Here is a 23,715-nt window from a genome sequence, read left to right on the forward strand (position 1 = left end):
ATTCAGTCGACACTGGAAGCTGTGACAAGGGAAGTCGAGAGAGAGTCTGAACATGACTCGGAACTCATGGAAGTTAGAGAATGTATCCAAAGTGGACAATGGGACAAGTGCATTCACAAGGCATATATTCCCATTAGAGACGAACTTTGTTGCATCGGGCAGTGTGTATTGAGGGGGTGTAGATTGGTGATACCACAGAGGTTGAGACCGAAGATCGTATCATTAGCTCATGAAAGACACCTAGGTATTGTTGGTACCAAGCAAAACCTCAGGAGTAAAGTATGGTGGCCAGGTTGTGATAAAGACACAGAGAAATTCGTCAAAACCTGCCATGGGTGTCAACTCACAAGTAGGAGTAATCCTCCAGAGCCGATCCGGAGTACGCAACTCCCGACAGGACCGTGTATCGATGTAGCTGTTGATTTTCTCGGACCTTTACCAACTGGTGAGTCAATCATGGTAGAGGTAGATTACTACAGCAGATACTATGAGTACTCTGTGATGAGGTCAACGACCACTGAAAAATCAATACAAGCATTGGCAGAGATCTTCACGAGATATGGATTGCCTGTGATAATGGTCCACAGTTCATTTCAGAGACATTTGATGAATACATGAGGACCACAGGTATCCACCATCATAAAGTAACTCCTAAATGGCCGCAAGCCAATGGGGAAGTAGAGAGACAAAATCAGTCCATCGAAAAACGATTATGGATTGCTCATGCAGAAGGAGAGAACTGGAGAGAAGCATTGCTATCCTATGTAGCTGTCTATCAGGCCACGCCTCATGCCACCACAGGAAAAAGTCCAGGAGAAGTACTTTTTGGGAGGAAAATCTGCACAAAAATGCCCGAAATAAAGGAAATCCGGGACGACCAGGAGATGAGGGACCACGATGCTGAAAAGAAGGGAGCAGCAAAGCTGTATGCAGACTCGAGGCGTGGGCCAGGTACTCAGACATCATGCCTGGAGATAATGTTCTTGTGAGGCAAGAGAGTGGTGGTAAGCTAGACACACCTTATTACCATCAATCCTACACGGTTGTATCCAGAAGCGGCAGTATGGTGACAGTCAAGTCTCCAGATGGAGTCCTGTACAAAAGAAACCTGTCTGGTGTCAAAAAGTACCAATCCAGAGCGACACCGAGTGAAGTGGTTGGAAGTCCAATACGAGATGCTCAACCTGAGGGACTAGATGATGTTCCAGAGGTAGTTACCAGAATTCCTGATGAAGTGGCCAGAGTACCAGAAACACCAGAGGCCGCAGCGAGCAGTGTTTCTGGTGCTGAGGGTGAACAACCAAGTTGCAACAGTAGCATTGCAGGAAGGCCGAGATGGGACAGGAAACCACCTAAGCGATATGAAGATTTTGTGCCATATTTCTAATCGTGCCCGCATTATCACGAAAGTGTAAGTTTGTGATAGTTGGAATGAGTTTCAATGAAGCGCAGTAATGTTACTCACCAAGGAAGAGAAATGATAATGGGAACATTTGGACAGTGATTTGATCAATACATCATAAAGTACATGTATGAGTGCTGCATGAATTGCATTTTTGTTTAGTCAACTATTTGGTATTAAATGAAAAAAAACCGAAAGTATTGGAATTTAAACATGTGAGGTGTATAAATTTAAATGTTTACATTTTGCATATGAGGTGAGCATTGTATTAGTATAATTACAGAAGAACCGTTGAGCTATTATATTACATTTGGTTATAATATGTTTATGTTACATTTTGTGAAGAGGGAATTTGAAGTTGTTTTTGTTTTGAATTTGAAGTTGTTTTATTCAGAAGGCAGAAAAATGCTATTGATATTGTTAAAGTATTTACATTTAAACATAAAGATATAAAGTTTATTTCTGGTGAAAGGAGGGATGTCATGATAATGAATATGCATGATATGTATTAACCTGACCGGAAGTCAGATGGTATGCACTGGAGGTGGAAGGTGCAGGATGATGAAATAAGGGAAGCAGGAAAATAAAGACACTGAGATGTTCAACTGGTAAAGCATGTGGTGATGGTGTTATTAATTTCACATTTCGGGCCACAAATGCGACAGTATCCCAGGAGGAAAGAGGAACGAGGTGTCGGCTCAGGGAGGCGACCTTCCCGGGCTGCGGCATTGCGATGGCAGGCCCTTTAACCGGCTTTGGAATAGCCGAATCAGCCTAACAGTTGTGTCCCAACAGCAATAAAAGGATAAAGAGCATGGACCAGAATTCAGATGTGGAAAAGTTGCTTCCAGTCCAATCCACTTGGAATGGTTGTTCCTGCAAACGTGGTGGGATTGGAGTCGAAATTTGGGGAGATGCCAGGACGATGGGGGATCAATGGGAGCAGGTAACAAATGCAGCATTGAAGACGGATTGAGGCACCTGAGTAAGCAAGATAATCTGCCCAAGAGAACAGTAGAGGCTGTCTCATTAAATATATTTAAGACACAGGTAGATAGATTTTTGGAGAATTGTGGCTTCTGAGAGGAAGGTACTGAGTCCAAAGCCAGATCAGCCATGATCTTGTTGAATGGTAGAGAGGCTTGACAGAGCAGATGGCCTACTCCTGTGGCTATTTCTACTGCGCTTATGAATGGAGGGATAGAGAGCAGGTGCAGCAAGTTCTGCTGAGTTTCTCCAACACTTTTGTGCACTGCAAGATGTGCAGTTTACATCAGAGTCAGCACAGATGTTTTGAGCCAACGGCCCTGTTTTTATTCTATATTCTGTGCCCTAGACTGGCCAAGCAATGTACTCACAGGATTATCGTTTACAAACGACGTGTCAGGCTCCTCCATCACAAACCCTAAGTATGCCCTGTCCAACAGAGATGGCAGTGTATTGGTACACAAATTGAAGGAAATAGCTTGTGTATGAATTAAAATTTACAATACATCAATACATAAAAATATGGACATACTTAGCAAATGCTTGATAAAAATTTATCTATAAAGGTATTCATAAAGACCATAAAGTTTTGTTATATCAGGTCAAACATGGACAAGGAAACATCCTCCCAATTACTAGCGATCATCCTCTTTCATATGGTTCTTCAATTTGAAAAGCTGAAAGTAGTGAGTTTATGATGTATTGCGAACGAGAGATTTTGGTATTCATCTTCAAGAGTGACATGTTGGCCAAGCTGGCTGTGTTCACAATAACATAACTGGATCTGTGGCAGGGAATGAATGAACCAACAAGAGGGATAAATCTATCTCACCTCATTCTCACCATTCTATCTTTGCAGCTGTTCACAATAACATTGAAGGAAGTGACCATCATACAGTTCCTATGGAGCAAAGTCATTGAGGACATCTTCTACCATGTAGCACAACCATCAAACTAGACAAGATAGCTAAATGCAATCTGCTGGATTGCTTGATCAACAGATCAAGCACCATCAGTGGAAGAAAAAGAGTGGTCAGTGTTACGGACTGGAACTTCATTGTGTTTAGTTTCAGATTCCAGCATCTGTAATATCTTGTTTGAACCCAAAACAGACTGAGTATCTTCATTTGTGTACCCATGAGGCACTGTGGATCATCATCAGCAGTACAAATGCACACCACAAGTACCCCTCATCACCTGACATCTCCTTCACTCGACTACAGTAAAACTCCCAGTATCCAGCACCCTTGGGGATTGGTAGATGTTGGATAAGTGTATTTGCCGGTTGATGGCAGAGGCCGACAGCATCGAGTCCACGCTGCTGAAGGTCCAACTGCGCGGGGTGGGTCACGACTCCAGAATGGAGGACCATCGCCTTCCCAAGATCGTGTTATATGGCGAGCTCTCCACTGGCCACCGTGACAGAGGTGCACCAAGGAAAAGGTACAAGGACTGCCTAAAGAAATCTCTTGGTGCCTGCCACATTGACCACAACCAGTGGGCTGATATCGCCTCAAACCGTGCATCTTGGCACCTCACAGTTTGGTGGGCAGCAACCTCCTTTGAAGAAGACCGCAGAGCCCACCTCACTGACAAAAGGCAAAGGAGGAAAAACCCAACCCCAACCAACCAATTTACCACGGCAACCGTGTCTGCCTGTCCCGCATCGGACTTGTCAGCCACAAATGAGCCTGCAGCTGACGTGGACTTTTTACCCCCTCCATAAATCTTCGTCCGCGAAGCCAAGCCAAAGAAGAATACTGCATGTTGTGTGATTGGCAAACAAACCGCTAGATGGCGCCAATTTTAAACATTTGTATTTTTTTAACATAACATAACAACAATTACAGCACGGAAACAGGCCATTAGGCCCTTCTAGTCCACACCGAACCAAACACCCCTTTCTAGTCCCACCTCCCTGCACAATGCCCATAACCCTCCATCTTCTTCTCATCCATATACCTGTCCAACCTTTTCTTAAATAATACAATTGACTCCGCCGCCACTATTTCTCCCGGAAGCTCATTCCACACGGCTACCACTCTCTGAGTAAAGAAGTTCCCCCTCATGTTACCTCTAAACCTCTGCCCCTTAATTCTTGTCCTCTTGTTTTAATCTTTCCTCCTCTTAACGGAAATAGTCTATCCACATCCACTCTGTCTATCCCTTTCATAATCTTAAATACTTCTATCAAATCCCCTCTCAACCTTCTACGCTCCAAAGAATAAAGACCTAATCTGTCCAATCTCTCCCTATACTCTAGATGCTTAAACCCAGGTAACATTCTGGTAAACCTTCTCTGCACTCTCTCCACTCTGTTTATATCCTTCCTATAATTAGGCGACCAGAACTGCACACAGAACTCCAAATTAGGCCGCACCAACGTCTTATACAATCTCAACATCACCTCCCAACTCCTATATTCCATGCAATGATTGATAAAGGCCAGCATACTAAAAGCCTTCTTCACCACCCTATTCACGTGAGTTTCTACCTTCAGGGCACGATGTACCGTTACTCCTAAATCTTTCTGCTCTTCTGTATTCATCAATGTTCTCCCATTTACCACGTATGTCCTATTCTGATTCTTCTTACCAAAATGAAGCACCTCACACTTATCAGCATTAAATTCCATCTGCCATTTTTCAGCCCACTTTTCTAAGCAGCCCAAATCCCTCTGCAATCCTTGAAAACCTTCTTCATTATCCACTATTCCACCTATCTTAGTATCGTCTGCATATTTACTAATCCAATCCACCAGCCCATCATCTAGATCATTAATGTATATAACGAACAACAATGGGCCCAATACAGATCCTTGAGGCACACCACTGGTCACCGGCCTCCAACCTGACAGACAATTATCCACTACCACTCTCTGGCCTCTCCCTTTCAGCCAATGTTCAATCCATTTGACTATCTCAAAATTTATACCTAAAGACTGCACCTTCCTAACTAACCTTCCATGTCGTACCTTATCGAAGGCCTTACTGAAGTCCATATAGACAACATCCACTGCGCTACCCTCATCCACATTCCTAGTCACCTCTTCAAAAAATTCAATCAGATTGGTCAAACATGACCTTCCTCCCACAAATCCATGTTGAGTGCTCCTGATCAGACCCTGTCTATCCAGATGTTTATAAGTACTATCTCTAAGAATTTTCTCCATTAATTTACCTACCACAGACGTCAAACTTACAGGCCGATAGTTGCCAGGCTTCCTCCTTGAACCCTTTTTAAATAACGGAACCACATGCGCAATGCGCCAATCCTCCGGCACTATCCCCATATCTAATGACATTTGGAAAATTACCGCCAGAGCCTCTGCTATTTCCTCCTTCACTTCTCTCAATGTCCTGGGGAAGATCCTGTCTGGTCCCGGAGACTTATCCACCTTTATATTCTTCAAAAGCCCTAAAACTACACCTTTTGTAATCTCTATATTCCCCATATTTACCCAATTTGCTTTTTTTATCTCACATCTCTCAATATCCTTCTCCTTAGTGAATACCGAAGAAAAGAAACTGTTCAATATCTCCCCCATTTCTCTAGGCTCCACACACAGTTTTCTGCTCTGATTTTCTAAGGGACCAATTTTGTCTCTAGCTTTCCTTTTACCATTAACATATTTGTAGAACTCTTTTGGATTAGTTTTCACCCTGCTTGCCATAGTTTCCTCATACCTTCTTTTAGCTTTCCTAATTCCTCTCTTAAGATTCCTCTTACATTCAATGTATCTTTCAAACATCTCCTTAACTCCATGCTTCTTATATCTAATGTACGCCTCTCTTTTTCTTCGAACCAAGTTTCCAATATTCTTTGAAAACCACGGCTCTCTCAAACCTTTTGCCCCTCCTTTTAACCTAAAAGGAACATAAAGCTTTTGCACTCTCAAAATCTGATCTTTAAAAGACTTCCATCTCTCTACTACATCCTGCCCATAAAATAATATTTCTGCAATTTTTTTTGCCGGTTGCTTGAATTCCGGATAACGGGGATTTTACTGTATTTTATTTATCATAGTATCAATTGTGGTTCAGCAAAGGGCAGACAAGAAACAGCCCCAGGTGTATCTTCAAATGAAGACCCAATCTAATGAAATTGCTCAAATAACTATTAAACAACAATTAATTTGAGTGATACAATTACTTTCAAATCAAATTAAAACTCTACAACCTGACCACATCTGATCATGAGGATGGTGGGAGCTTAAACAGCCAATGGGAGGGAAAGAATCCAAGAGCATTCCATGCTCAATGATGGCAGAGCTCAGCATAGAAGTGCTTAAAAAAAAGGCTAGAACAATCCCACACATGAAAGTGTAAATGAAATGCAGATGCTATAATTCCAAATTAAAAGGAGAAAATACCATAAGTACTCAAAAGGGCAGACAGCACCTGTGGAGAATGAATGTTTCAGCTGATGATGCTGCATCATAAGTGGAAATATTCAGACTTCAAACATAAAGTTGCAAAATAAGGGAGTGGTGAGCAGAAAAAAATAACTTCTGTGGATCAAAAAGAAAATGACAGATTAACAGAGGGAGAGGGAAAGGAAGAGAAGACAACCAATCTAATATTGAAGAGGTGTAAATTGATGGAGGGCTGAGGAAACAGAGCCAAACAAATATGCTGGATATGTGAAGGACAAAGTGGTTGTTGGAAAGCTGAAATAAAGGAGAATGCTGGGGAAAGCCAGCAAGCACCTGAGGAGATCACCTGTAGAAAAATCCTATGAGTCCATGACCCAAAATGGCAGTGCCCACGATCGGTAGATGGGTGTTGAGAGTGGTTGGCTCTTAGGAAGCAGCGGATTGGTGGTGCAGGGTACTAGAGCGGGAGTACAAAAACCCCCACCCCTCACCCATCTCAAAAGAAGAGGACTGAAGAGAGATCTAAAGGGAAGAGAAAACACAGCAGCGGACCAGGTCAGCAAGGGCTGAGCAGGAGTAATACAGCTGGTTAGATCACCTGCCCCAGGGCAGACTTTACTTGATTGACAGTGGCTTTGGACAGAATATTGCAGTCAATGTTTAACAATGATTTGGGTTTCCAATTCCTGGACTTTTCCCCCCCTTCTATTTAAAGATGTGGTTGATGATGCCCTTCCTCATGGAGTCTGACATGCTGCCATCCAAGAGCATAGTGTTGTATACTTCCAGCAGGTCTAGACAAACCTAGTCTCACAAAGCCTTGTACAAGTCAACTGATTCATTGATTCCGAGAATTTTTCTTGACCCAAAGGAACTGATGAAGTCTGTCAGCGCCCCCAGAGTAATTTGCTGGTCAAGAGTCTCCCCTCCTGTTGTCATATAAGACCTCCATGATAGAGGACAGGAAGTTTTGAGAGGCCATTCTGCCTGTGGCATTAGTGTGATACTGTTCAGCTTCAAAGGATCTGCTGATCCTCTGAATACCCATCTGCAAGGATGTGACTGAGCCGTCCCCTTCCTTGAGACTGTGGATCACAGAGTTCCCTCTGTGAACATTTTGGAAGAAGAACCATGAGCACGTCTCAACCTGCTCCACTATACAGACTCAGTATCTTAGAGGATTCCGAAGTGAATAGCATGGCTTGATGCTCTTCACCTATCGTAGTTCCTCCCTCTCAACGGCAGAAGGAGTTACTGCAGGTCAGTCTTGAGTTGGCTCAGTTCCCTCTGCTTCTGCTTTTCTCTCCGAAAACCCTTGAGGTTAAAGAGCCTTTTGATGTTCTCCTTGGTCACTTCCCACCAGTTCACTGAGGAATAAAAGAAGGGTTGCACGGTTCTCCAACCAGCAAACCCCTTCCTCTACTTTTTATGGGGTCATCACCTTCACATTCAGCTTCCATATTTTCCTGTCTGCCTTCTGGTCCTCCTGTAGATGATAGGAGATGTGGTTGGATAAGAACACCAGCATGACGGTGGTTTTGACCATGATGGCCTTCAATACCAGAAGGTGAAGCCTATCCAAGACCTGACTGAGCCGTCTGACCTCAACCAGATGGGCTGCGGCCATGCTCCACCTGCAGGGTTGCTGAAGGCATCACAAAGCTATGTGTCCTTTACTGTCTCCATCAGGAATCTGGAGGTGCCGTCCAGCCGCAGCGATTATACAGTTGAAGTCACCAGCCAGAACGACTGGTCTGGATGTCGCCAACAAAGTTGGGAGCTTTTAGAGGATGTCCAGCTTCTTGCTCCACACGGGCAAGGCATATGTGTTGATCATGGTACATTAAGTCCACCACAAGGTGACGCCCCACCCCATCCCAACCATCTCTATTACAAAAATGCCTCCCCCAGACTGGATACGTAACAATTGTCTCTCTCCCCCCACCCCCCCCCCCCCCATTGCCTCCGCAGCCATACAGACAAGCCATAGGGCCAAAAGGAAATGTTGACATTTCAGGTCAGAGCCCTTCATCAAGACTGAGAATGCAGAGGGAAGATAGCTGGTAAAATGAGGACAGGCTGGGAGGGGTTAGACAGGGGCCAGTAGAGGACTGAGAAAGCAGGGAGGGGTGAAGGATGATGGCAGAATACCAGACAAGATAGGCAAGAGAAATAAAGGGGTCAGGTGATGGATGAGTTATACAGAGTGGAATGGGTGATAAGTAGAGACAAAGGCCAGCAGTGCTGAAATCTGATAAGAGCAGATGACAAGTGTGCTATAATAGAGAGAGGGAGAGACACACAAGATGGAACTGAAGGTTTGGAGGGGGAGAGAAAAGTAGAATAAAGGGGGAGGGGGCAAATGGAGATGGAAGAGGATGGAACCAAAGAGGAGGGAGGGAACGGAAAAGAAGAAAGACAGAGGGGACTCTTTACCTGAAATTAGAAAATTTAGTGTTTCTACTGTTAGATGAATCAGGCAGAATATGAGGTGTGGTTCCTCTAGTTATGTTGGGTTTCATTCTGGCAGTGGAGAAGACCAAAGATGGACAGGATGGTGTGAGAACGGGAACTCAGGATGGTCATTGTGAACAAAGCATAGATGCTCTGTGAAATGGTCCCCACGTTAGTGCTTGGTCTCACAAGGCTTTTTCACACTGCAGGCAAGTGGTGACCGTACTTGGACCCTGGTGAAATTCCTGGAAAGGCAGAACCTCCTGGGCTTTACACACTGTAATCCAAATACCCTGTAATTTGCCGTCTCTGGTAATTTGGGGTGGGGGTGTCCCATCCCCTGTAATTACATAGTTAGTGACACTTTGCACACTTACAGGAAGTCCTACCGGAAGTCGAAAGACTGTATAACACACACACTTAACAAATTTAGTTAAGAACAAGGGAAGGGTACACAGCTATTTAAATAGAAAATAGGCACTGTCAGTCTGAAAGCTCTTGTGCAACCTACTGAGTAAGCTTTTCTTGAAGGGCAGCAAAGTGAATGACGACGAACTGCTTCTTGCACTGCACACATTCTTAAATATTGGGCAAATGTGACCAAGTAACCAAAATTCTTTAAAATCACAAGAACAAAAAATATTGCTGCTTAAGTCAGAACTTTATAATTTATGACACACGTCAGCACAGTTGATCCTTTTTGTTTTATTTGGCTTGGAAACTATTTGGTGAAATGTTACTATTTACTATTTTGTGAAATACAAGAAGAAAATAGCAGAATGAATTGATTTACTGAAGGTAAATTGAAGTTGACAAGATTAAATGCTGCAATGAAAACACGATAAATGTGGTGGTACACCACCGGCCTACTGCAGGGGGGAACCTCTGTACTTGCAGGAGTGTAAGGGGACAGGACAACACCTGGCCGGCTGCCAATCAGTCGGCCTGAATGGATCAAGCCCCACCTGGTCAGGTGTCAATCACCCTCCAGTATTATAAACCTGCACCGGCCTCCCGAGGCCTCACTCAGAGTTGCTGCAGCCACAGCCAGCCTGGCTCTGTGGAAGTCTTTGTGGATTAAAGCCTGTTGTACAGTCTTTACCTTGTGTGTGTCTGATTCTGTCTAACAGTGCACCACAATTCAATCCACAAAATTTTCCCACGGCTGCCATGGAAAAACTCCTGAGCACAGGGAGCCTTGGGGTCGACCCATGCCACCGGAAGCCCAGACACGCTTCGAGATCTGGCAGCACGCGGTCGAGGCAATCATTGAGGCATGTTAGGGTGACATCCTGGACTCCATTCGGAAGAGGTTGGTACTATTCCGGTCAAAGCTGGGTTCCGCGCCATTCAGGTAAGCAATGGACACTCTCGAGAAATTGTACAAGCCCCCCCCCTCCCCATGAATGTGGTCTGTGCAAAGTACCTCCTCAACACCCGAGCCCAGCAACCCAGGGAGAGGGTTGAGTCTTACCTGGGACACTTGTGAGAGTTGGCCCGACCGTGTCTGGCTGAACCCGGGGTAGGTGTAGAGGAAGTAGAGAGGCTGATCCGGGAAGCCTTTATCCGAGGGCTACGCTTGAGGGCCATCCGGCAGAAGCTGCTGGAAGACATGCCCTAACCAGGACTGTGGAAGTGGTCCAAACCCTGGAAGCAGCAGCCCTGCATGTCGAAGCCTTCAATTCCAGGTTCCCCCAGGCTCCCTCATGGCCCTCTGACACTGCAGCTGCAGTCCCAGCCTGAGCTGGGGAGGAGAACGTCGCTGCGGCAGGCCCCTGGCGCCCCTGTAAGTACTGTGGGTCCTGGTGTGGGTCAGATCGATGATCGCGCCAAAACTGCCCAGCTAGGAACCAGTATTGTTCCTGATGCGGCAAGAAAGGCCATTTTGCAAAAGTGTGCCTCTCTAAACCTGCCCGCAGCTCAGAGGCCCTCTATGACCTCCCTACCTCCCTTGCGGATCCCCCACGTGCGTGTGCCGGGCGGCGCCATTGTTCCCGCGTCAACTTCCACCTTCCCTGACTTCGACTACACAACATCTGGCCCCGCCATCAACCATCACAGTGTGTGCCCCAAGCATCTGCACCAACCCTCGCCGCTCAATGAGAACTACAGTGACGTCACTTCTGGGTCATGGCATGATGTCACTTCTGGATGATGTAACGACGTCACCGCCGCCGACCGTGATGACGTTACTTCCCCTAGCGCAGTGGACACTGCTGGGGAAAGAGGCCAGCCACGGTATGGCTCCCCACGTGCTGCTGCCATCTTGGGCCAGGCAACGCCCGACACGGAGGGCCCCTGGCAATGATGAGAATGTCGTGGTCAACATGGGCAATAACCAGGTTGCCCTACCGATGCTCCCATGCCTCTGGGTGCCATCAGCTGCCGCACGCCGCACCCAGCGACCGATGACAATGTGGTCAACATGGGTGATGACCAGGCCGTCCTACCGACACTCCCCATCCCTCTGGATAGCGATGACTCCGAGATGGCCCTGGCTGCCACCATGCTGACCAGGGACATTCCCCACGATCTCAGGCGCTCAATGATGGACGTGCAAGTCAACAGGCAGGTAACAAAGTGCATTTTGGACAGCGGCAGCACCGAGAGCTTCATTCATACGAGCATGGCCCGCTCCCTGGGGTTAAAGGTCCACCCCACCACCTGCTTGATCGCCCTTGCCACTGTTGGTACCCTCAGGCGCTGCTCGGTCGATATAATGGTGGGAGGGTAGACTTACACAGGATTCAGACTCCTGGTCATGGCCAAACTCTGCACACCACTCCTCCTGGGCTTGGATTTCCAGTGCCACCTGCAGAGTGTCACCCTTGCCTTCGGGTGGCCCAAACCTCCACTCACATTGCACAGCATGCCAACCTACCAGCCCCGGCCAACCTGCGGCCTCTCCACACTGCACTTCACCCCACCGGCGCTCTTTCCACATCTTGCGCTAGGCTGCAAGCCGATCACCGCCATAAGTAGGTGCTATTACGCTCCTGACAGGGACTTCATCAAGGCGGAGGTGAGGCAACTCCTGGTGGAAGACATCATAGAGCCCAGTAAAAACCCTTGGAGAGCCCAAGTCCTGATGGTCTAAGGGGGAAGTAAGCCAAGGATGGTCGTGGATTACAGCCATTACATTCATCGTAACACCCAGCTGGATGCCTACCCTCTGCCGAGGATGGCCGACATGGTCAATGAGATAGGCCGCTACCAGATTTTCTCCACGATTGATCTGAAGTTGGCATATCACCAAATCCCTATCCACCCGAAGGACAACCCCCTTACCTCCTTTGAGGCGGATGGGCGCCTGCACCAGTTCCACCGGGTTCCTTTGGGGGTCACAAACGGGGTTTCCGTCTTCCAGTGGGAGATGGATCGCATGGTAGACTGGCACAAGCTGAAGACGATGTTCCCATATTTGGATAACGTCACTATCTGCGGCCTTGACCAGCAGGACCATGATGCTAACCTGGAAAAATTCCTCCAGATGGCCGTGGAGTTGAACCTCACTTACAACAAGGAAAAGTGTGTGTTCAGCATCACCCACCTCGCCATCCTGGGGTACATCGTGGCCCATGGAGTTGTCGGCCCAGATACGGAAAGGACGTGCCCATTAATGGAGTTACCCCTCCACCCATGCTAAATACCCTCTGCAGGTGCCTGGGCCTGTTCTCTTATTACTCGCAGTGGATCCTTCACTTCTCGGACAAGGTCAGCCCACTGGCCCAAACCACAACTTTTCCCCTCCCACCTGAGGCGCAGGCAGCCTTCACCCACATCAGGCAAGACATCACGGATGCCACGACGCAGGCTGTGGATGAGGACTCCCCCTTCCAGGTGGAGAGTGATGCCTGTGAGGTGGCCCTCGCTGCTACCCTCAACCAAGGGGAGCGCCCCGTCGCCTTCTTCTCCAGGACCTTCCACGGCTCCAAGCCAGAGCACTCCGCCATTAAAAAGGAGGCCCAGGCTATTGTGGAAGTGGTCCGTCACTGGCGCCACTACCTGGCTGGCAGAAGATTCACGCTCCTCACAGACCAGCGGGCTGTGGTGTTCATGTTTAACACTACCCACAAAAGCAAGATAAAGAACGACAAGATCCCACGCTGGAGATTTGATCTGGCAACCTAGAGCTACAACATCCAGTACCGCCCTGGGACGTTTAACAACTCCACTGATTCCTTCTCTCGCACCTGCACGTCTATGCATGTTGACAGGTTGCAGGCATTGCATGTGTCCCTCTGCCATCCGGGCGTCATCCGGTTGTACCATTTGGTTAAGTCCCGAAATCTGCCGTACACCATCAGGGACATGACCGAGGCCTGTCGGGTCTGTGCAGAGTATAAACACTGTTTCTTCTGCCACCCAGCCCCCCTCCCGGGCCCATGTTATAAAGGCTACTCGGTCTTTCGAGCATCTCAGCATGGACTTCATAGGGCCCTTGCCTTCCACGAACCGAAATGTCCACTTCCTCACAGTAGTGGACGAGTACTCACGCTTCCCTTTCGCCATCCCTTGTCTGGACACCTCCACGGCCACCGTCATCAGGGCCCTGGGGCAGATCTTCACCATGTTTGGCTACCTCGCCTTCATCCACAGCGACCGGGGGTCCAGTTTCATGAGCGACTAGCTGCCCCAGTACCTGACGGCGAGGGGCATCGCAACCAGTTGTACAACAATCTATAACCTAAGAGACAACGGGCAAGTGGAACGTGAGAATGGGGTGGTCTGGAAGGCAGTCCTCCTGGTTCTCAGGTCAAAGGGGTGGGCCGTTGAGTTCTGGCAGGACGCCCTGCCCAAGGCGCTCCATGCCATTCGGTCACTGTTGTGCACACTACCAATAAGACCCCTCACGAACGTCTGTTCTCATTCCCCAGGAGGTCGGCGACTGGAATGTTACTCCCAGCATGGCTCACGTCCCCGGGAACGGTGCTTCTGCGTAAGGATTTAAGGACACACAAGACCGAAGCCCTGGTTGAGCAAGTTTTCCTCCTTCATGCAAACCATAACTACACTTACGTTAGGTTCGGCAGTGGCAGGGAGGACACCGTCTCAAACCAGGGACCTGGCACCAGCAGTACGCCACACCACGCCACCCTCCAACCCAGGACGATGCTGGCCGGGCATACATCCCCGTCCCCATGGAGCCATGGGGCACGCAGGGCCCCCTTGGCCACCAGGGGCCCGCTTCAGCCTTAGATGATGAACCCATCCAATACATCCCACACCAGCCACACACACACACACACCCCTGCTGCCAGTCCCCCCACTTCCCCTCTGACCAGTGGCCAGGAGCCAATCCTTCAACAGTGACAGAGACCCCGGCAGCAACCGAATCATCTCAACATAGTCGGTGTGATTCCTTGTTACTGTCGTCCCCCCCCCCCCACCCCCGGGACAATTTAAAAGAAGGGGGTGAATGTGGTGGTACACCACCTGCCTACTGCAGGGGGCAACCTCTGTACCTGCAGTAGTGTAAGGTGACAGGACAACACCTGGCCAGCTGCCAATCAGTCGGCCTGAATGGATCAAGCCCCACCCTGTCGGGTGTCTTTCACTTTCCGGGATTATAAGCCTGTGCCGGCCTCCTGAGGCCTCACTCAGATTTGCTGCAGCCACAGCCAGCCTGTCTCTGTGAAAGTCTTTGTGGATTAAAGGTTGTTGAATAGTCTTTACCTTGTGTGTGTCTGATTCCGTCTAACAGCGTACCACAATAACACAGGCATGTAAGTTGTGATGCAGCATGCAACCACTAAAATCACAACGCTTCAGACTGCAGGGAAAGGGTGGGCCAGGGAAATTACCCGGGAATCCCCATTTTACACGGTGGTGTGAAAAGGCCTGCTGATGTATCGGAGGCCATAAGAAACACTGAAAGCAGTAGGTGAGGTTGGAGGAGGTGCACATGACTCTTTGCCCTATGTCTTTTCTTTCTTTGGCTTGGCTTCGCGGACGAAGATTTATGGAGGGGGTAAAAAGTCCACGTCAGCTGCAGGCTCGTTTGTGGCTGACCAGTCCGATGCGGGACAGGCAGACACGATTGCAGCGGTTGCAAGGGAAAATTGGTTGGTTGGGGTTGGGTGTTGGGTTTTTCCTCCTTAGAACTGCGCTTTACAGCGCTGTATTGTGGTGAATTGTGTTGAGGAAGGAGATGTAAGAGCAAGTGTTGAACCTCCTGCTGTGGTAGGGGAAAGTACCAGGGGGCAAAAAGAGGTGTCTGCTCTGGGGCAGATGATTCACCCAGACCAAACCTGTGCTGTTTTCCAGACAGGAAAATATTTGACAGCCTTTTGACATACCATCTGACTCCTGCCTGTCAACTTAGAAGCCCATCGACAGGATATTGCACATGAACATGATGGACACGCTCTCTAAAATAGGCTTTAGGAGGGAATCAGAAATTGGATTCACTGCTCTACATGACAATGTGTGGGAAGCGATAATTTCACCATCAAGTCTAGTGTCTGGTAGCATTCCCTGCTCTCTCCTATCTTGCTTGTATGCTGAATAGAGCTCTTCGTTGAATCCATCAGGAAAGACGAAAGCATTAGAGAGATGATGCTGCCAGGCAGGGGAGCCACGCAGGTTAAAGCCTCCCTGTACATAGACAATTTTGCTGTCTTCTGTTAAATATTTAGACAAAGAGCACAGGAACAGGCCTTTCCAGCTCATGAGCCCGTACCGCCCAAATACTCCAATTAACCTACAACACCCGTACTTTTTGAAAGGTGGGAGGAAACTGTAAAATGTAAAAGAATGTAAAAACTGCTTACAGACAGCGCCGAATTCCAACCCTAGTCGCTGGTATGGTAATAGTGTTGTAATAGCTGCTACCCTAACCATGCCACCCAAATACAGTTCAGACACAAAATCAGTCCACAGACTGATCAGCATCTGCGGCCAGTTTGAGTTGGCATCTGGCGCCAGTATTAACCGAAGAAGAGCAATGCAGTGCTCTTTGGTTAACTGATCTGACTGGTCTGCTATTCCCACCACCTTCAGGTTGTTTTGGATAGCAACGATCTACCAGCAATTGGAACTGTGGGACAGTCGCTCACTCTCAATAACAGGGAAGAACCAAGTCATCAGGTATGAAGTGCTCCTGGTACTCCACAGTTGTGGTCCATCCCTCGTGCATCCCCAGTCACTCAAGCCATCTTCTGTTCATCTGGGGATCCAGAAGGGAACGAGTCTGACAGCTATCAGGTACAAGTCACTTGACAATTGGGGTAAAGGTTGTCCAAACGTGCCCCTCAACCTGATCACCTTCATGTGTGGCTGCATCGTGCAGAGAACTGATAATCCCTCAAGCAGCCACTGCGGAAAAGTCACTGTATATGTGTGAAAAAGAAAAAGTGTATATCATGGCTAATGTGATTTATGGTGTGAAAAAAAAAAAAATAAAAAAAATAAAATTTTTTTTAAAAAAGCAGCCACTGCGGGACACGATGGATAATTATGGGGTGGTTTCCCAAGCAGACTGCACAGATCATCAACTTCATCAACAAGGACCAAGACCTTGCTTGGCTGACAAAGAGCAGCCCTCCCTGTCAGATCATTCCTGTTTGCCTGGATGAACGTTGTCCTCAAAGTGATTATAGTGGGGAGGACTGTAGCCCACCACTCTACAGACTCTGGATTTTGTTGGAATCTAGGGGTTAAAACATTATGAAAGAAATGATTAATTAATAAGTTTATATGTACTGCATGGGTCAGGGAAAAAGAGGAATGTGATTAAGTGGCAATCACAGCATGGAGCAAAGTTGGCTGAGCAAAATTGTCTGCTCCCAAATACAGGGAGAGGAAATGCATAAAACGATTTAGGAGGAATGCTCAAACTGAAGGAGGTGGTGAGTAGCACAGGAGACACAGGCCAGACCAGAACAAAGAATGGCCTGCAAGAAACAAAGGGAATGGAAAACCAGTCTAGGAGGAAGATTAAGGCATGAGGAGGTGTTAAAGAGAACAGCAGAAATTGGCCAGACAGGAACAAAATGGTGATTAGAAATACCTGGGGATGAATTAATTTCTGATCCAATCAACAGGATAGTCTGACTTGGAGGATTAAGATGGGAGTGCTACACCCCAGATATCTGCAAAACAGGAGATGACTTGTGATAACCCTTATGCAAAAAGATCTAGCAAAGGAAGCCAACTTTTGTTCTGTATGATAAGGTTGATCTATATAAACTGAGCCAACTGGACAATAGGGGTTAGTCTTGGGGAATAGCTCACTGTGCAGGTGACCTATGAACTAACGACTGACCCAGAGCTCTGTTAAGTTTTATTCTTGTGCTGTGTAATAAACTGACTGTTGAACCGAATACCTTCTCCGATCACTTCATTCAAAGAACACGCTGGACTCAGACCACACATAGACTAAATTAAGAGTAAGTTAAAGCCAGAGTCCGACAATTTGCAAAGAGGGTTGAGAGAAAGATGCAAAAGACACACAGAAATGTTGAACTCAGCCAGTATAAATAGAAAATAAATGTGACAATGTACAGTGTGGATATGAAACTTAGGATGGGACGAGACTTTGAATGGTTTTCCTTTGGTAAAGAAAATTGTGAATAAAGTCTATTTTTGGATTTAAAAAAAAGTTTGTATTGTGTCATTCAAAAATCGGACTGGAATCCGACACACAATCCTTTCCAACCCTTGCCTCGCTTCTATCGGTAAATTGTGATCTATTGACAATTACCTCGTTTCGTTTTGAGAGATATTTCAGTCACGTAAGATAATTCCGGGAAGGAGAAAGAAAAATAGTTATCTGCTTGCTGCTGATCTACACTTCCGACTCAGTGTTGCAGAAAAATCACTTTACTGATTGGTGGCCAACTCGGCAAAGTCTCTGTTCAGGTAATGCATTAAAATACATGTGTATTCAATCATAAAACATTAACTGCATGAGCAGTACCTGAGTCGATCGCCATAAAAGGCCGGGTGCGCGCCCACATCCGGTCGCCAACGGCCGGACTTCAAAAAATTACACCGGCAGCCCATTCGTCGTGAAGGCTCTGACCCGCCCACGTCGTCGGCTGGGGTGGCCGGGGCGCCCCCTCGCGGCCGCGCGCGCGCGCGCTCTCTCTCTCTCCCTCCCTCCCTCCCTCCCTCGGGCCTGCGCGGCGTTGTTTGAAGCCGGTGACGTCGCGCGCCATTCATTCGCCTCCACCGAGGCGAATCCATCGGCGCCCCCAATCCGAGGGAGCGCGGTCGGCATCCGCGCAGGGGCCTCCTTCCAAAGACCGCAGGGGAATCGCCCAGCTGATGAGCCCTCACCGGGTCCATGGGTGAGTTGTGGAAGCTCGTTTTCCGTTTCGTCGTCAGCGGGCCGCCTCGTTCCTCTTGCGGGCGCTCCTGGGCCCGGCGTTCCCCCGATCTCCGAATGGGCGCTTCTGCAGTGACGTCAGCCTTTGTTTACAACCGAAAGAAAGGGTGTATGTGTGTGTGTAAGGGGGGGGCGGGCGCTGGGTCGCAAGGTTGTCGCCTCGTCCTATGCAAACACCCCGGCTCAGCTCAGTGCCTTTTGGGGAACGTTAATCTGGATTGTTTTGAAATCCGTTGAGTGGAACTTCTTTTCTCCTTTGACAAAATATGCGCTCAAATATAAACTAATGTGTTCACTGAGCTCCCAGGCGAACAAGGGGAGGAACGAGAACCGGCCGCCGCACCGAAACAAAGCCGAGGGAACATGCCGCGACGAAGAGAGAGCTTCCTCCTCGTCGAGCAGGCCGTCACGGTCGACCAAAACGAGATCGACGCTTTAGTGGCCAAGATCGGGGAGACTCTGCAGTTCCAGCGGATACCCAGCGGCGGCGGAGCAGCGGCCACGAAGCAGCAGCAGCACCACCACCACAACGAGCCGCCTCCGCCTCCGCCGCCGCCGCCGCCGCCGCCCCCGCCTCCGCCGCCGCGTGGCCCGGCCAAGTGCGGGCTGTGCTGCATGAAAGCTCCGAGCCGCAACAAACCTTACCAAGTTCCGGCCAGGATGCGGGACCCGGGGCCAGGCGCCGCCAGCAGCAGGAGTAAAGCCATGCGGCGGGCGCTCGAATCACCCGCGTACGAACTCAACGCTCAGCAGAAACTCGAGCAGCTCCTCTCTTCGGGAAACCTGATCAAGGAGGCGGTGAGACGGCTCCGGATTGATCACGACTGTTCACCGTTGTACCTGGAGAGGATTCCGTTGTAGGGGCTGGTGAGGGGGCACGGACAGAGGCCGCTCACAGACGTGGTGAACGCAAACGGAAAACTCCATGCTGTCTCTTCGAGTGGCTCGGAGAGAAACACCAATACAACCACTGAATATCGATGTGAAATGAATGGCTTAACGAGCTCGATCGTATTCTTAATAAAGCCATTGGGATCCATCTTTGCACCAGTCCAATGACTACAATGGTTTTTTTTAAAGCAAACAATGCAAAACCAAGGGTCAACTTTAGGATGTTGATTTCAATCTTTTTGCAACGGGTATGCCCGAGGTTACACCATGTTTACAGCAGAAGAACACGCCGTCTGGTGCTTGTTTTAGGAGTCCGACACCGCAAGGTCGTTACTACCCTGACCTTGATTTCCCTTTGGACTCCGTATTTTTTTTTGACTGACCGTTTCCACAGATGTTTGAATCCCTCACCGTTTATCACCAGTGGACTGGAGACCACACATGGCAGCTGAGCCGAGCCAACCCCACATTCCAAGAACTCGACCCACTACATCAGGAATTCCGCGAACTGTTTACAGTACGTGTTGTTTCTCGCCGGGGTTGGGGCTTGGTTTAATGGAAAAATAGGGTTGTTCGTTGTTATTTAATAACCCCTTAATTTTCGCTACAATAAAATAAGGTGTATACTTCGTAACGGAGTATTTTGTTGTTCCTGTTATCCGGGAATTGATGTCGAATAAAATATTGCAGTTAAACAACAAAATGTATTTGTTTCCTTTATGATATTTTTAAAATTATTTGCATAGATTTATTCCTTTGGGAGGAAATATGTCATTTAAAGCCTAACATCCGCAGGTGAAAGGTGTTGCAATGTTTTCTACAGAAATTAGGAAACCTTGGTGGATCAGTAATTAATATTTTGATGCATTCAGGTCAGGTCCTCACTCTTGGTTGATGTAAATATGAGAAGTGTCTGACAAATGGGGGAGTGTTTCAGAATCGGTTAAATGATTTTAACACACCATACAAAACTCTTTGTGTTAGTTGAAATACTTTATTTCTTGAAGTTGTGTTTTTTTTTTCCCTGGTGTCAAATTTCCAATAGTGCATAAAAAAATTACCTGGAACAGTTTTGTTTTTCAGAAATCTGCATTCTCTCGCAGATTGAGTGAAGATGAGTTTACTCATTTGATTAAAATGCCATATTGTCCTTAAAGAGAACTCTCACAGAAAATCAAAATTCTGTCAGTGACTTTATAAAATGTGCATCTACGTATACAATAAGGATTATTTTTCAATTGGAACAAAAACGAAAGAAGAGTTAAGCCCAAATAAATTTTGAAGCTATATTTAGCAACAGGTTACTCCCAAATTTAGTCAGTGCAGCAGCATGAACCACTTACTGGCTACACCATGTTAGAATTAATAAACTTATTGTGATCACAAAATAGAGTTTTGCATTTGTGTTTTACCAGGTTATTTTATTCAGAAGTTGAGCCATTATTATTTTAAATAGAAGGTTGGGACACAAAATTTAACCACTCGCTATCCTTTCAGATTCAAACCACTGGTGTAGCAAATCCTTGGATTATTTTCAAAAGTGAATGGGACAGGCAAACACAAAATATCATCTAGAGAAAATAATGATAATACAATAGATTGATAAATGAAAACAGATGAGGGTCTGTAACAGTCTAAAAGAAAATAAATATAGTAATGTGAAGCATAATTGACAGTAAAATACCAACAATGAAAGTCATGAGGAAACTGCAACTCAGTGAAAAACAAATAAAGCAACGTTAATTGTATTTGTCTCTTTGATTTACTTCGCCTTTCCTTAAAAATGCTCATCTAGGATTGTTTAATGACTGGAACTGCTTCAATTTGCATGTAAGCATCATGTGGGGGAGGTGTTTGTCTTATTCTTCTTTGCCAGTACATAGATTTTCATCTATGCTGCATAGCATTTAATATGTTTACTTTGTTGCAGGAAAAACAGTTACTAATTTGCAAGTCCTTAGCTGTTTAATGGACTTGAGTCTTATTACAAAGTTTGTTGAAGTACTGTATGCTTTTCATGGAGACTGTCGAAATGATGAAAAAACTACTAATCCACAGTTATTAGACATTTGTGAACAAATCAGCATTCTGTAGAAATCCATACCCTGCAATTTGAATTGATGCTTTGAATTCACAAACATTTCTCCTTTGTGATAATCCACGTAACTAAACCTTTTAAAAGAAGTCTGAAAGTTAAAATTAATTCTGTATTTTGAAAGGTACAGTTTTCATCCTGCATTGTTTGTGAACTATAATAGCCTGTGTGTATTGTACAACATTTCAATATGGTAGAAACAGTCAAAGAAATTATAGTTTTGGAGAAGTTGGGATGAGAAGGAAATGTGTTTTGTCCATCTCCAAATAAAATGCAGGCATTTATTCAAATTTACAGTTAACCCAAAAAACCTAAAAACGAGACTATTACTTTCCTGCCTTTTGTAAGGTTTAAATTACTGAATAAAATCTTTTTGTGCAGAATAATTGTATTTTGATTTGATCAAACACAAGCTTTAGTGTTTTTGCTAAAGTTAAGACCACCAGTTTTCAGGTTGAAAACCCCAACTGGTTGTTTGACCATTTCAATACACCGATGAACAACCTCCCTTCAAAATCTTTAAAATATCCAATACTTTAGTACCTGGTCCTACCCCACAAAGTCCAAACAACTCACACACCACTTCTTGCTGACATACCAGTTTTCAAAATATCTCATCTTTAAAATTCAATTTTGTCTCAAAATCTTTTTATGGTCTAAGCATTCTATGTCCCTGTAGTGTCCTCTGGACACAATATTTGTTCAATTCTGGTCTTTTGATCATTTTGGTATATAATTTCTCTGTCCCTGCTGATCAATCTATGTATTCTGGAGAGAATTTGAAAACTGCAGGAGAGAAGGAATACAGAAAACTAGGTCAGTTAGCGAAATGCCTTTTCATAGGAAAGATACAGATAAAGAGGTCATAGGAAGTTTGGAACATCAGAAGACAGAGTCAACATGACTTTATGAAAGGGAAATTGTTTTTGACAATATTGCTTATAGTCTTGGTCAATGTGAAATTCAGGATCAGTAAAAATGTAGTGTACTTGAATTTCCAGAAAAATTATTTAATAATATCAAGCCATTTGATGAGGTTCTGCACAGCTGGGCACTGGAGATTGCATGGGATCGAAGGAGAGATAGCCAGATGGATCGAAAACTAGCTTTATGGAAGAAAGCAGAGGGTGATGGTGAAAAGTTGTTCTTCCACTATAGGCCTGTAACTAGTGTGCCTCATGGTTCGGTGTTAGACCCCCATTCCTGATTGATTTAGAGGAAAACATACATGGGGTGATTGGTAAGTTTGTGGATGACACTAAAGTGTCTGATATTGTAGACAGTGAAGTCAGTTTCCAAAAATTACATCAGGATCTTGATCGGGTAGGCAGAGGAATGAATGGTTGATGGAATTTAATACAGAGAAATGTGGGGTTATATCTTGTGAAGTGTAATGTGAGTAGGCCCTACACAATCAATTGTAGGGATCTGGGAGTGTTGTAGCCTAGAGGGATCTTAGAATGCAAGTACATAGTACCTTGAAAATGGAGTCACAAGTCGATAAGGTGGTCAAAAAGGCTTTCGGCACATTGGCCTTCATCAGTTAGCATTGAGTATAGATTGGAAAATCCGAAGAGGGGAATCAGAGGTGGAGAGGATGAGCAAATGTATGTTCTTGGGAGTCACTATCTTCGAAGATCTTTCCTGGAACCAACACACCAATGGCATCATGAAGAAAGCCTCTACTTCCTCAGGAGTTTGCGGAGGAGCTAGTGGAGTTGTTCAAGTGAACCGGTACGGACTTGAAGGGCCGACAAGGCCTGTTTCCATGCTGTAAATGGCTCCATTTAGAGTACATTGTGTTCTGTTTTAGTCACTGTTTTGTATGCCTATATCTAAAAGTTAGCAAATGGAATATAATTTGAAAAAGTATGACATTGTTCATTTTGGAAGAATGGAAAAGCCAAATTATTTATACAGCATGAGACCACATTTTTTGTGGTACGAGGAATCTGGGGGAAGATCATGAAGCAGAAAAAGTCAGTATGTTGGAACAGTAAGTAATTAAGTGGTATGTTGCCCACTATGGTAAAGTTGGTGGAGCATTCATTTGGTTCAACTTCGTAGGGTGCTGCAGCTGAGAGTGGGCCTGGAGTATTTGTACAGCTTTGTTTGTGGCATTAGGGAAGAGGATTTCAGTAGTTGTATTGGGATGAAAGGATTGATAATGTGAAGAAGGA

The 23,715-nt window shown here is 46.2% G+C and overlaps 2 protein-coding genes and 1 long non-coding RNA gene across 7 annotated transcripts in view; 2 read left to right on the forward strand and 1 right to left on the reverse strand.

Moving 5' to 3' along the window:
- Window positions 1-19,724, reverse strand: part of LOC138755592 (probable C-mannosyltransferase DPY19L4) — a 120,265-nt gene extending 100,541 nt beyond the window's left edge. Inside the window, exon 1 of one of the 5 annotated variants that reach the window (XM_069921854.1) lies at window positions 18,501-19,724. In XM_069921854.1, coding sequence (XP_069777955.1) covers window positions 18,501-18,509 — 9 coding nt within the window. In that variant the 5' untranslated portion in view covers window positions 18,510-19,724. The other 4 variants (XM_069921859.1, XM_069921858.1, XM_069921857.1 and 1 more) reach the window with 4 other exon arrangements.
- LOC138755595 (uncharacterized) overlaps window positions 18,164-23,715 on the forward strand; it is a 110,726-nt gene continuing 105,174 nt past the window's right edge. Inside the window, exon 1 of the long non-coding RNA XR_011352405.1 lies at window positions 18,164-18,511. This is a non-coding gene — a long non-coding RNA (uncharacterized lncRNA). The remainder of the gene's footprint in view (window positions 18,512-23,715) is intronic.
- On the forward strand, window positions 18,673-20,143 carry gbp (glycogen synthase kinase binding protein). Its single transcript, XM_069921877.1, has one exon. It carries the CDS (start codon window positions 18,913-18,915, stop codon window positions 19,408-19,410), a length of 498 nt encoding a protein of 165 aa, XP_069777978.1. The 5' UTR covers window positions 18,673-18,912; the 3' UTR covers window positions 19,411-20,143.

Source organism: Narcine bancroftii, chromosome 2 (assembly GCF_036971445.1).
Source record: "Narcine bancroftii isolate sNarBan1 chromosome 2, sNarBan1.hap1, whole genome shotgun sequence".
Taxonomy (NCBI): domain Eukaryota; kingdom Metazoa; phylum Chordata; class Chondrichthyes; order Torpediniformes; family Narcinidae; genus Narcine; species Narcine bancroftii.